Genomic DNA, 14,773 nt, shown 5'->3' on the forward strand with positions numbered 1-14,773 from the left:
CTTTAATAAACAAAGGGATATTTAATCATGTTCATTGTGCAAACCTCTATGACATATTTGAAAGGCAGAATGAAATTTGGTATTTTACTATGAGCACTTTGTAAAACACCTTTATGCCATCTTTTCATAGCCTTTTTGAAAACTGCGTACATTATTCTCATCATGGACAACAAAGTGTGTTGAATGACAGTTACATTGTTTTTTCAACAACTTGCAATTATGTAAATTGTTGCAAGTTCATCCAGTCCTAGTTAACAGAACAGAACAAGAACATGGCCCCCAAAATCATCATAAAAGCCCATTTGGAATGGGCTTCCGTTAATTTAAGAATACAGTGTTGACAGTAAACAAAGACACCAATTTAAACGGACAATACATTGTGACATTTCATTGATTTATAACACATCCTTATCCATTGTGACCTTGCTTGTAATGCTTAACTCATACTTTGTTATTCTTCACATCAAAAGGACCAACAAAAGTCATTGTACTTTATAATTTAACCAATCACTGTAATATAATAAGTAATACTTAAAAAATGAGCACAAGCAGTCTTGACAGGCTGATTTAGTACTAAATTTAGCATCGATTGATTACATTATAGCATACAACATGAAATTCAGGTGAGTTGATATGTTTATAAACTGATAAAATAGTCCACATTCTGGGGGAAATAAAAAATGTTCTTGGTTACATGCAAGGAAGTAGTCCTTGAAAAAAGTAGTCGTCCAAGGAAGGGTGTTAAATTCTCAGCAGCTTAAAGGGGTTCTCACTCAGCTGTTTCAAATTTTGCTGAATTGTGGTGTTTTTCCAAATTCATGAAAGTAATCCACAATAATACCTGTGCCTAAAGTCTCTAGGGCTATAGCCCTTGGAGACTTTAGACCAGTGGCACTCACTCCACTCTTAGCTATGGAAAGAGTGGTCAGCACCCATCTTATGTCTTCTGTTGGGAATCAACTTGACCCCCTTCAATTTGCCTTTAGGTCACACAGGGCAGCGGCGTAGCACCAAATTTTGGACCCTGGGTACAAACCATCTTGCTGGGCCCCGTACCATGTATGTGCATGTATAGAAAACTGACTTCTAAGGGCTCCCCCCTGCCTCGGGCCCTGGTTACTCGGTACCCTTTATCCCCCCAGTCCAACGCCCCTGCACAGGGGCACAGAGGACGCAACTCTTACTCTTGTAAATCAAATAGCTAAACATTTGCAACAACCGAGTCACTTGCTCGGGTTCTTTTTATTGATTTTACTTCTGCTTTTAATACTATGCAAACTGACATTCTTTTAGAACAATTTTATAGGATGAATGAATGGTGGGCTCATTCACTGGATTAGACGTTTCTTAACTGACCGCCCTCTGAGAGTCTTAATGAATGGGGTCTACTCAGATGAGCTTGTTATAAATACTGGAGCACTACAAGGCTGTGTGTTGTCACCTTTGTTGTTTTCAATTTATATAAATAATATGACTGTGCACAGCACCAATGTTAGTTTACTTAAATATTCTGATGACATGGCCTTGGTAGGACTTCTCACAGAAAATAATGCAGCACACGAGGAAGCTTATTTTAGCCATGCAAGTCACTTTATTGCAGGATTGGTGTCAGACTGTTAAATTGGAAATCAACGTGACTAAAACTTATAATAAACTTATAAAGAACTTATAATACAAACGAAACTAAGAGGGGCCAGTAACATCAACCCTGTTGTACTTAACAGTCAGCCTGTGGAAGTACTTGAAAATTTTACCTGGGTACAATCATTGATCGCACTTTTAAGTTTTAATGTTAACTCAGAGAGTATCTTTAAGAGAGTTAATCAGCGATTGTTTTTAATTAGAAAACTGAGGAGTTTCAGGGTCAGTCAGCATATTCTTGAGATGGCATATAGGGGCCTTGTAGAAAGTATTTTACAGTTTAATATAACAGCTTGGTATGGTAACCTGAATGCAAAAGATAAAAACAAGCTTTCTAAAATTGTTAATACGGCAGGGAAGGTGATTGGCAAGTCACAGAAGAAGCTTAGGGATGTATTTGACAAGGTGGTGCTCAGGAAGGCCCGTAAGATATAAACAGACACCCTACACCCACTACACTCAGAGTTTGAACTGCTTTCATCTGGCCGTAGATTCAGGGTCCCAAGGGCGAGCCGGAACATCTATAAGAAATCTTTTATTCCCCATGCCATACAGGAACTTAATCTAAACTGAAATTGTTTTAAAAATGAGTTTATTGTAGATCGAAATCCAGCTTATTTTAATCAGCTGTGCTGTTTTCCATTTTCTGTTGTTGTATGTTGATGGTGGTAGTATTTTACTCTTAACTGTGTGTATTTTAAGTTTAAATGTGGTGTCATTGATGTATTTCTGTTTGGAGAAGTCGAAGACAAATTTCCACTAAGGTGGACAATAAAGTCGAATGAATGAATGAATATATATATCTTACTGTATACATCTAATTAGACACATAAAAGATTACATTACATTAACATTATATTAAAAGTTTCATTTTAAATACTCATAATTAGTCTATAGGGTTTTTGTTTTACTGATTACATGATTACATGTTAATCTCACAATGGCAGTAAATTATATATATTGTGAAAGGCTTTTGTCTTTCAAACACACTAAAATGTACAATTTCATATTAACATGAATGCAATTTCTTGATAGTTTTTGTCAAATTAACCTCTTTGACCCACTAATAATTTTACTTAAAGTAAGCCCTGAGATTTTTAGTTAAGTTAGGTTAACAATAAAAGAAAATAATATTTTTATTCTCTGATTTCCATTAATGGTCACATGACTTGCAGATAAACAAATTAAATACAAATCATAGTCTATAACCTTAAATGTGTAATGTAATGGATTATGTAAAAAAACCTATTGTCAACAATTTGTCATGTAATTTGGAATTAGGAAGACTACAATTTGTAAGGCCTGCACTGACTGTCATAGTTTTTATCAGAACAGTATGTATTAATCAAGAGAATATACTGCAGAATTATCTACACATCACATGCAAAACCTGCCTGAGCAGAGAGGAGATAAAAAGACAAGACTGTTTTCGTAGATCACTATATAAGTATTTTATTTTGCATACAGTGAGGGAAAAAAATTATTTGGTGAAAACTTTACTTTCTATCAATGCAAGATATGTACACACTGCAAAACATCCCTCACAGATATACACTGCATGGTCCCATGAGAGCTAAGGAAAATGGAAATAATAGAAAAGAATTAATAGGGATGGAGGTTGTACGCTGTTTGTAAAACGGACTATAAAAATGTGTAGATTTAAACACCTGTTTTACATAAACAGATTTACATTCACATTTAAATAGCCAAACTTGTACTGCGACTGAACCTTAAACTCTAGGTTCAAAAAACCTAGAAAAACATTAAATCGATTCTATGCTAAAATGTTTCTCACAGGGAAAAAGAAAGAAAGAAATACAGCTTATTACATATTTCTTCAGGATATGTCTATTTTATATGCTCAGGTTTAGCCCTCATCACTGTCTGTTTCATCAGAGTTGTAGTTTACTGCCTCAGTTTCTTCATCAGAAATGTTATCAAATAGAATGCTATCAGAAGCCTGTCCCAGAACACATTGTCGGTATAACATCCTAGCATTATTTTGCAGAAACTGAAGATCTTCCAGTTTTCTCTTGAGAAGGCACAGTAGTCCATTGGCGCTCTCCTCTGAAAGCTCAAAGTCACTGTCTACACAAAAAGAAATGAAATCATTGAAGAGGATAAATAAAATCAATCCCTAATGTTTTTTGAATTATTGCATTTGTTATGGATACTCACTGTTAGTTTGTATTTGAACTGAGAGATCCCTCAGGGAACATTCAGCTTCCTTCAATGATTGCCAGTGTTGCTTCACCTCCATCACTATGATCTGCTCCTCCTCCTTTAGTCGGGAAAGCATCATGAACCGGTCAAAGACCATCTTCTTAGTTGAGAGGTTGCCATTACCTGCAATTAATGAAGGTCCAAAAATTGCCATATTTTAAACACTGAGGAGGACTGTATTAACCTCAGACAAATACTTATCAAATACACTGAATATTTTTTTTAAAGTTAATTACTAGTGTCAGGGCACTCCCATGGCCATTGGAAATTATCAGCTGTAAGCAGTTCATCCACGGAAGGAAGCTGGTGGACTGACTGTTCATTGAAGTCCTTAATGGCAGCTGCCAAGGTTGACTTGTCTTCGTTAATTTTCCTCCTTATTTTGTGCCTTCTCTTGTTGCTATCTAATAAATCAACAAAATACATTATTATAACATCATTCAAGTTCATTCCTTAGCTTAATTATTTTTTTATCATCATCATCTTATCTGACCTGTCTGATGGTACAGATTCATTTTTCTCAGCTTTATGCTGACATAAAGGCCGCGAATTCTGCCCTCAAGTCCAGTGTCATCCTTTGCACTTGATACTACATCTAAAAAAAAAAGAATTAGCTTTACACATTTGATATATTTTACCTTCTGTGCAAAACCTTTATTCTGGGAAAAATGTTATTACATAAAAAAATTAAAACAGGCTCTTTAAAATGTAGGCCTATTACCTGTGGCACACTGCTGGACATCACTGACCCACTGCTGAATGTCATCATTACTAACATTAAGCTCAGCCTGCAGGCTTTCAAAGCTCTCTCTTTCCACTTTCAGTCTTTCGGTTGTCTAAATACATATCAAAACACTATCAAATTAATTTGATCATAAAGGTTTATAGGTCAACAATGTATGCAATAGATGTAATTGCTTAAATTATGTTATAGGGTTAGTTCACCCCAAAATGAGATTAATTACTCTTCCTTATGTCGTTCTACACCTGTAAGACCTTTGTTCATCTTTAGAACACAAATTAAGATATTTCTGATGACAGAAGGCTGTAAGATATCCTTTCACATACTGGTGCACATACCACATACACATAATTTTGTAACTACCACTTTGATGCTTTGAAAAGTTCATAAAGACATCGTAAAATTAATCCATATAAATCAAGCGATTTAGACCGCATTATCTGAAGAGAATCGATCACTTGTTATATGAACAGATGAAGAATGAACCTCATTGGTTACGCAGCACGTTTGAGCCTCGAAAGAGGTTTGCTCTCGTGTACATTAGTCAAGTTCGGTTGCTTACGTTTGCTGATCAATGTTTACATGCTAGTAAAAGCCTAAATTAAATCTGTAAGTCATAACACCCAATCGATTTTCTTCAGAAAATTTGGAATAAACCACTCAATTTATTTGGATTATTTTTATCTCTTTATCGAGTTTGGAGTTTTTGAAGCATCAAAGTTCCAGTAACAAAGGCAGTCTATGGAAGGAAATTTGACAGCATTCTGTCATCAAAAATATCTTAATTTGTGTTCTGAAGATGAACGAAGGTGTTGCAGGTGTGGAACGGCATGAGGGTAAGTAATTAATGAAAGGGTTTTAATTTTTGGGTGAACTAACCCTTTAAATGTACTTTTTGTACAATAAGAACAAGGTTGACTTTAGCATCAGTAAAATACCTTAATGTATCGTTGAGACAAACATTTGGCCAGATTTTCAGACTTCCGTTTGTTCCATGCAGAAGCAAGAACAGTGAGCATGTCTGAACGTGCTATTATTAGATGGTCAAAAAAATATATTAAAAAAAGTTATAGTCATAACTCATTGATACTTAGAAATAACTATATGTTAAAAGTAGTGTTTATCTAATGTTTTTACCAGCTTTGGACATGTATTTAGTGCAAATTGCAGCTCTCGACAAGAATGAGTTGACTTGCTCCACCTCTTCTCCAATTGTAAGACCAGCTCCTTCTTGGTTTCTTCCAGACCATTTTATCTACCAAAAACAAAAACAAAACAGACAATGGCTGTTCAAATAAAAGTACATGTCCTTACCACAAAAATATAATTCATATAATTTAATGTAAAGAAAAAATCTTACCTCACAACTCCACTGATGTGCTTTGGCATGCATAACTGATAATAGTGGCCGCATATTTAATAAAGGCCTTAGCTCTGGACAGTGTTCCACCACTCTCTTTAAGTATGGCCAGTACTTGCAGGCGACATCTGAGCAGAAGAATGACACATTTTCTTTTGAAAGGGCCTTTTGAAGGAACAGGGGATATGCGAATATTTCCCCTCTAAACATATTTAGGCCCTTTAAAAGTCCTCCATGTCGGCACACAACAATCTCAAGGCCTTCCTCATCAATCTTTGATGTTGACTTTTTTGCAGACTCCTTGGCTGCTGTCCATTGAGAAGAGCCACACACCCCTTTACCTGTGGCCTACAAGACATTACAATAAAATGAATAATAATATGAATAATAATAATATAGCTGGGCAATATGAATAAACAATATGACAATAAGTTAAGGGTTATTACATGCTTGGTCTTTTCATGAACATATCCCACAAAGGAGGAAACATCTTCATCCTTCATTATAAATGTCCCATCGAAGTATCCCTTCTCTGTGCTTAATTGTAATGAGAAAGAGAAACATGATATATAGACAGTTAAGTAGTACAATAAAAAATAAAGAAAAAAAACATACCCATGTGCATTATGGAACCTGTACAGCTTCCTGTTACCATCCACTGAGATGGCATGCATGGACGGACTGCAAGCAGGACATTTAAAAGGCTGTACACCACAAAGCCTCTCAACCTCATGCTGGGCAAAGGTCCACTCCAGCAAGGCCTTCTGAAATGTGTCTCCACATATTTTACCACTCTGTTGAAATAACCAAACCAATAATTTTATCATTTTAAAGAAACAAACATCATGTAAACAATATACACTGAATATTTACCCTGCCATTGTATTCTGTTCTCCGATCAAGCATTCCAAGGAACCCTTGACGAGATAGACCTGGAGCAAAAAGTTTTAAATCCAGAAAAGACCTAAAAATGCCAGCCTCATACACGGTCTCAAAATGTATAGAGGCTGGCCAGTACCCAGAGTTGAGGAGATCACTCAGCCCCACTTCCCATGTTTTCCCACAGCATGAGCTCTCCAATGATGGCAGGGTGAGATTGTACCGTCCTATAATAAAAAAAAGTTCACTTGCATCACAACAGATTTAAAATTCCATGCAGATATTACATGCAAGTATCAATCATTTGTGTTGTTATCATAAAGAGAAAAAACTTAATCTTACCATTAAAATTTATTACAATAATGGGCTTGCCACTGATCAACCTGCACAAACTTTCTGAACAGGCACAAATTTTCTCTGGTAAAAGTAGTGGAAGATATCGGACTAAAAATTCAAAAGCAAAACAATGATTATAAACTCCTTAAGGATTCATAAACAAGGTAAAATTAAATATAGTCTAATATATATTTATTAAAAATATGATAATATATCATAACTATTTAAATATATATTATAATTATACACTAATGAACAACCATTTAAAATGTACAGACTGAAAAGAATGATGGGACCCATGAAAGGCATACCCTGTTCAGAGAACTCAATGCCCTCGGAATGTCTCTTCACTGCAGTGGTTGGACACAATGGCTTGAAGAACCCATGGGCCATAGAGTCTCTGTTATGAAGAGGTAGGTGCTGATGAACATCTCCATCACACACGGTGCATAGAAACTGCCTAGGTAGACAGTCCCTGCACCGTACAATAGACTCTGCTGTAAGACAGTGTTGGCATATGTGTTTCTGAACATTTTCAGCTGCCAAAAGATTCTTAATCATGGCCTCCCTTGCAATGTTCCATCTTTCATGGCTTAGGGATTGCCTCTTTTGCCAGGTAGTGGCAAAAGACACCTCTTCAGGCTGAACACACTCGTCATTTAGGATATGCTCCAATTCTTCAATGAGTGAGGCTTCATGGAAGGAGAAACAAGAAACAGCGTTATAGTCAGTACACAATACAATCAGTTTTATGGAGATATTGTACAAGTATCTCGGTAATACTTTAAAATGCTGATCCTTCATGAATGAATAACTACATAGGAACAAATGAGTAATGGAAATTATTAACACTGTAGTAACTGATATTAACTAACAAGAAACTCTGATTAATGAATTAGTAAGTTACAGTGCTCAGTTGAAGGTGGTAGTTCACTATTAGCTAATCAGTAACTTCTGTTTTTTTTCATAGCTCCATGAGAACTACTAAGGACTACAGGTTCATAATTAATGTGAATAATGTATAATTAATTCTAAAGTAAAGATCATGGTAACCCACTAGCAATGACTGAAGTATTACCAATTCTTTAAGAAGGAATCACTAATTATTTGGATCAGTATTCTAAAGTGAGAAACATGGTAACTCTCTAGTAACTACTGAAGTCATTGTAACATTTTGAGGTTTTTGTACAGTTTTGTACAGTAATTCATTCTGATGTATTTGGTAACACTTAAGCAATAAGCAATTACTAGTGAGTTAACGTGATCTTCACTTTAGAATACTGATCCAAATAATTAGTGATTCCTTCTGTGGATTTGGTAATACTTCAGTCATTACTAGTGGGTTACCATGAATGTCTCTTGAGAATTAATTATACATTATGCATTATTCATGTTAATTATGAACCTGTATAAGTTATTAGTAGTTCCCTGGGAGGTTTGAAAAACAATAGTTACTGATTAGCTAATAGTGAACTACCTAATTCGACTGAGCACTGTAACTTACTAATTCATAAATCAGAATTTCTTGTTAGTTAATAGTAGTTACTAAAATGTTAATAATGCATTACTATTTTGTTCCTGTGTAGTAACTCATTAATGCAGGATCAGTTTTCTACAGTGTTACAAGGATCTCATTTATTTAAAAAAATGCTATTATGTAGATTGCAGCAGGCAGAATATTACTTAAACTATTAACCAGATGCCATTCCATATAACCATAGTGTAGTTACCAGTTTCTGCTCGATAAACAAATTCCTCTTGGATGGGCACACTGGTGGGACCTTTAAACAAAATAAAATTAAAATAGGTTTTGTGTTATTTAAGCAAATATAATAATACATAATGCTTTGGGGTTCTATATGTAATTAAGAGCACATAAAGATTAAACAGACTGCATAAATCTAAACATTTATTGAATATCGAGAAACACACAGGAAAAAATACTATAGTAACTTATAATAAATACTATAGTGTTTTTGAACCATACTATAGTAAATTGTAATATAATATATATATTATATTATTGTGTATTTACAACACTTATATGCTGTAACAGCATTCTGTAGTATTAACTATACTGAACTGAAAGACTGTAACGAATACTGTAGTATACTTTAGTTTTCACTACAGTAAACTGTAAAGTATATTGTTGTATAATATACCCTATAGTTATAGAAAACTTACTACAGTATTGGGTAAAGTAAAATATATATATTACTATAGTTGTTATGTTACCACAACAAATGAATTCAAGTACTTTACTATAGTATGGTTTAAAAATACTATAGTATTTACTATAAAGTACTAGTATTTTTTAATGTGGGAAATATAAATCACAACTGGAAATAACAGCAAATTTAAACAATAACTGTCTCACCGAGGTTAGGAGCCTTTTTTTTTAATTTTTGTTTTATTGAGGGATTTTTTCGAAGCGACCTCACAACATTCCCATTTCTGTCCCTATGCCTCCATTTCACAGTTGTAGGATGTGGCTTCGCCCTCTTGGCTGGCTTTTTTTCTTCTTTCTAAAAAATAGTATATAGTATAAAATGCAAATAGTATATTGAACAGGTTTTAAAGTAGTTTATGCTTGCATTACATTAACAATACATTACCCTATATAACTATTCATTTGTAGTTTTCTTTAAAATTATTTAACATGGAAAAAAAAAAAAAAATTTAAGATAAAATTTCTAAAGTTACCTGTATCTGATCAAGAAACACATCTCCAAGCACAAGTGCTGCTTCTAAAGAGCCTGTGGACATTCTGCTTGAACAAAATGTAAAATAGGGGAAAATTACCTACTAAAAACAAGTTGGGCTAAGTCAGGTTTACAGTGAATTGATTAATTCACACATCTGTGATCTACACGTAATGCCTGGCATGGGCATACAGTAGTGTGAGCTCATCATCAAAACGTAACCAAAAAACATATGATGCATCAATAAAAAGTAATGGTTGCGCACAGTTGACCCTCACTAAATGTTATCCCTAAAACATTTAATGAGAAATTATTTTAAACTGATATTAACCGCCTGACAACTGTAGGCCGACATGAGCATGCTCACTTAGAAAAGTTCGATTAATTGTATTTACAATAATTTGAGTTAGCAATAACTGATACTTTTTAAATATATAATTACATATATATGTTTTTGCTAATTACTTACTCGGTATTCTGATGATTGACGACTTGGACTATGATGACGTCGCACGAGGTGAACTTGAGCACCATACAATGAGGGGGCGGGATATGATGGCGCTAAAACAAATGCTTTTGATTGGTTTTCAAGCGGGAGTGGGTGGTTCCTAAATCAGCAAAGGAATATTTATTGCTTTATTTCTTTGTTTATTTATATATTTATTGTTTATAGTTTTATTATTACAAATACAATCACAACCAAATAAAACGCGTTTAACATTAAAAAAAAAAAGCAGATAGAACAAGTAAACAAGCAATAATTTATTCACATTGAATTAATGAAGCTTCTGCAAGCATTTTTCTTTCCCCGTCGGGGATTGTTTAGAATTACACTGTAAAAAAAAACCTCAAATTATTATGATCCTCAGTTGCGCTATAGATGTAGTGGCAACATTCGTCCCCACTCGAGATAATGATTGAGTAAGTTATATACAATACGTTTCTGTAAAAATAAAAATAATAATAATAATAATAATAATAATAATAATAATAATTCGAAATAAGTATTCTAAATCAATATTTCTGCATGCTGCTTCGGCACATGCACGAGATGAAATCGTGAATCTTCGTCCGATTGAAGGGGCGGGACGATGATGATGATGACATTGACTATAATAAATATCTGCGTGCAATACATACGCATTGTCAATCAATGGAAGTTTAACGGGAGGGTGTCGCGTACCATACATACGCCAAATGTGACTTTGGCGTGTAAATACTACGCCAAATGAAATTGCAAACTCGTGGTATAGATACGCAGTAGCAGGAGACTGGGTTGCTCTGGGGACACCTGACACTAGGTGCCCTTTAAATTAAAGGCTTAACATCCTCTCAAGTTATTTTTAATAGGGCAAATCAAGTTGCAGATGCATGAATTGTTTCAGATTTTTTGCTGCTTAAATTAGAATGCAAAGTGATTAAATAGAAGCAGACTTGTTGTGGAAGATGGCCTTTTACTTTAGACAGTTGCTTTAAAAAAAATTAAACAGAGTTTAAGGTTATACATTTTAGGAATATTCCCTGGAGTAAAAACACAACTAGTCCCAGTCACCCAAGTAAAAAAATATAAAACACTAGAAAGGCATTAGTAAACATTACTTTACTCACTGCAATGTGCTCAGAATAAAAGCACATAATGCCTATATTTTACAATCACAACCATAAAACTGAAACATTTGGAACTACAGTCTTTACAGTCTTGAAATATTTCATTTTTTGTGTATGTCAAATAAAAAGAATACAGATATTATGTAGTGTTTGGGAACTTTAAAGGAAGTGTATGTAAGATTGTGGCCAAAACTGCTCCTGCAATCACTATCCCCTCTCCCCCTCCCCATGACTCGAGGTTGCCAGATAAGCTGCAGGATAAGCAGGAAAGTTTGTAGCTGTAGCTGTGGTAACTAGAGCAGATCTGGCAACCCGGGTGCCAACACACTACTGACTTTGTGATTGGTCGATAGGTGGAGGGTGGAGCTTAAGGCAAAAAACACAACATGTCAACATCAACATAAGTTGAGGGCTGCAACAACAACTTTTAAATGACAATATCCTGACCGGACTACTGTTGTCAGTGATAGAAGTATTTGAAATTAGCATGACTTGTCTAGTGACATATCAGGGCCATTTTATGACTAATTGACATACATTTCTTACATACAGTTCCTTTAAATAAAAAGATTGATTCTGTATGCCCATTTTACGGTGGCCTAGTAGTGCAGCCATACTAAATTAAACCACAACACAACAGAATCAAGGCACAACACAACAAAATCACCACAACACAACGGAAATGCTCCTAACAACGAGGGGGCTCTCGGAGTGCAATGTAGTTAGTTTCCCTTGCCATTGCTCTATAGATTGACCAGGCTTACAAAAATATAAACACTACGATCAGTTTTAAGTGTGTAACCATTGTATATCGACATGAAATATCAATTCAAAATCACCTACAGGCATTATAGCTGCATATTTATGCTCGTAAACATTTTTACTAGCGATCACGGCGCTTGATGCCTAAGGGAACATCTGCCAATTCCAGTAAGTGGATGAAATTTATAATTTTATAATCTATTTCGTTGTGTTGTGAGGTTTTTGTTGTGTTGTGGTGATTTCGTTGTGTTGTGGTGTTTCCATTGTGTTGTGGTGATTCCATTGTGTTGTGGCTATATCGTTGTGTAGTGGCTATTTCGTTGTGTTGTGGTGATTTTGTTGTGTTGTGGCGATTTTGTTGTGTTGTGGTGATTCCATTGTGTTGTGGCTATATCGTTGTGTTGTGGCTATTGCGTTGTGTTGTGGCTATTTCGTTGTGTTGTGGCGATTTTGTTGTGTTGTGGCGATTTTGTTGTGTTGTGGTGATTCCATTGTGTTGTGGCTATATCGTTGTGTTGTGGCTCGTTTCCGTTGTGTTGTGGCGATTTTGTTGTGTTGTGGCGATTTTGTTGTGTTGTGGCGATTTTGTTGTGTTGTGGTGATTCCATTGTGTTGTGGCTATATCGTTGTGTTGTGGCTCGTTTCCGTTGTGTTGTGGCGATTTTGTTGTGTTGTGGTGATTTTGTTGTGTTGTGGTGATTTTGTTGTGTTGTGGTGATTTTGTTGTGTTGTGGTGATTTTGTTGTGTTGTGGCGATTTTGTTGTGTTGTGGTGATTTTGTTGTGTTGTGGTGATTCCATTGTGTTGTGGCTATTTCGTTGTGTTGTGGTGATTTCGTTGTGCTGTGGTGATTTCGTTGTGTTGTGGCTCGTTTCCATTGTGTTGTGGCGATTTCATTGTGTTGTGCCTTGTTTTCGCTGTGTTGTGACTTTCTTGTTGTGCTGTTGTTTAATTCTGTTGTGTTGTAATGATTTTGTTGTGTTGTGGTGATTTTGTTGTGTTGTGGTTTAATTCTGTTGTGTTGTGGTGATTTTGTTGTGTTATTGTTTAATTCCATTGTGTTGTGGCGATTTTGTCGTGTTGTGGTTTAATTCGGTTGTGTTGTGGTTTAATTATGTTGTGTTGTGGCAATTTCGTTGTGTTGTGGTTTAATTCTGTTGTGTTGTGGTTTAATTCCGTTGTGTTGTGGTTTAATTCTGTTGTGTTGTGGTTTATTTCTGTTGTGTTGTGGTTTAATTATGTTGTGTTGTGGCGATTTCGTTGTGTTGTGGTTTAATTCCGTTGTGTTGTGGTTTAATTCTGTTGTGTTGGGGTTTATTTCTGTTGTGTTGTGGTTTAATTATGTTGTGTTGTGGCGATTTCGTTGTGTTGTGGTTTAATTCTGTTGTGTTGGGGTTTATTTCTGTTGTGTTGTGGTTTAATTATGTTGTGTTGTGGCGATTTCGTTGTGTTGTGGTTTAATTCTGTTGTGTTGTGGCGATTTTGTTGTCTTGGGGTTTAATTCTGTTGTGTTGTGGTGATTTTGTTGTGTTGTGACTTGTTTCCATTGTGTTTAATTTAGTACGGCTGCACTACTGGGCCACCGTACCACTTTGCTTTGTGTCATTAAATTCTAGCATAATTCGGTCAGAACAGTACGCTAATCGTAAAGACGTCAAAACAAGCGATACACTGTGTGGAATATATGCAAATACCTCCACCAGCTGTCATATCAAATACACTGGAGGCATTTAATCAATAATAATGACTAATAAGATGATTACCTGGTATAATCCTGCACTGCATATGGCATGTTTTCAATACTGCCAGCCACCTTTGAATTGCCTCTGACAGCAGCAACGCAATGCTTTTGGTTCCATCACTCAAAGGACAATCTATAGAGCCACGGATTCAATTACACAAGTTAGACAGCCATTGGTAGTTCTGAAGCTCTCACAGAAAAGAATCTTGTTTCAAATGGCAATTATTGGTGATTATGAAGAAAGAATAAGCTAAAAGGAGAGACTAAAATTTCTGCAAGTCCGCTGAGTCTATTGTAATGAAAATGCAAGGAAATGAGACTTTTTACTCAATACAGAGGGTAACTCACCTAACTGACTTCATAATACAGTCTTTACAGTCTTGGAATCTTTCCTCTTGTTTTTCTTTTTCTTTTTTTCTTCATTATGTCAATCAGCATTACTGTATTTACAACTGTCCTGTGAAAACTAGAATTAAAGATTCAATTTTAATTCTCGCAAGGCAGCAATATTCAGTTTTACATTAAGGGTAATGACCCGTTGTAATCCTAAAATTAATATTCATTATTTTCATAACATTTAATGGTAAAAGAAAGGTTTACCCTCATCAAACCTGCTTTTCAATCATTTACATTTGACATTCATTTAGTCTAAGCTTTTAGTGAGCTGCAGGAAAATTAGTTTTCCATTAAGGTACCCTGGGCTTTATTTTCCATAATTACTTGCTTAACATTTCTAGTGTCTTTCTTTGATGATTGCTCCTGCTCCTATACACTGTATT

The 14,773-nt window shown here is 35.2% G+C and overlaps 1 protein-coding gene across 2 annotated transcripts; it reads right to left on the bottom strand.

The window, feature by feature from the left end:
* Positions 1–3,119: 3,119 nt before the first annotated feature.
* Positions 3,120–7,226, bottom strand: LOC137045188 (uncharacterized). 2 transcript variants are annotated; one of them, XM_067421723.1, is made up of 13 exons: positions 7,188–7,226; positions 6,985–7,072; positions 6,840–6,898; positions 6,582–6,760; positions 6,413–6,503; positions 5,967–6,314; positions 5,744–5,861; positions 5,545–5,636; positions 4,586–4,700; positions 4,358–4,459; positions 4,101–4,268; positions 3,820–3,987; positions 3,120–3,729 (listed from the first exon to the last, which is right to left on the bottom strand). In XM_067421723.1, exons 3-13 carry the CDS (start codon positions 6,870–6,872, stop codon positions 3,509–3,511), a joined length of 1,635 nt encoding a protein of 544 aa, XP_067277824.1. In that variant the 5' UTR covers positions 6,873–6,898; positions 6,985–7,072; positions 7,188–7,226; the 3' UTR covers positions 3,120–3,508. The 2 variants fall into 2 exon arrangements, with proteins under 2 accessions (XP_067277824.1, XP_067277823.1); XM_067421722.1 differs by lacking the exons at positions 6,985–7,072; positions 7,188–7,226 and having other exon boundaries at positions 6,840–6,917.
* Positions 7,227–14,773: the final 7,547 nt, after the last annotated feature.

Source organism: Pseudorasbora parva, chromosome 17 (assembly GCF_024679245.1).
Source record: "Pseudorasbora parva isolate DD20220531a chromosome 17, ASM2467924v1, whole genome shotgun sequence".
NCBI classification, from domain to species: domain Eukaryota; kingdom Metazoa; phylum Chordata; class Actinopteri; order Cypriniformes; family Gobionidae; genus Pseudorasbora; species Pseudorasbora parva.

What these genes read in the sequence shown, in the direction of transcription:
- LOC137045188 (XM_067421723.1), bottom strand. Translation starts at nt 6,872, where the DNA reads ATGCTTGATCGGAGAACAGAATACAATGGCAGG. An exon ending in CACATCAGTGGAGTTGTGAG is followed by an intron (nt 5,862 to 5,966) that starts GTAAGATTTTTT and finishes TGTTTTTGGTAG; the next exon opens with ATAAAATGGTCTGGAAGAAA. An exon ending in GAATCTGTACCATCAGACAG is followed by an intron (nt 4,269 to 4,357) that starts GTCAGATAAGAT and finishes TTGATTTATTAG; the next exon opens with ATAGCAACAAGAGAAGGCAC.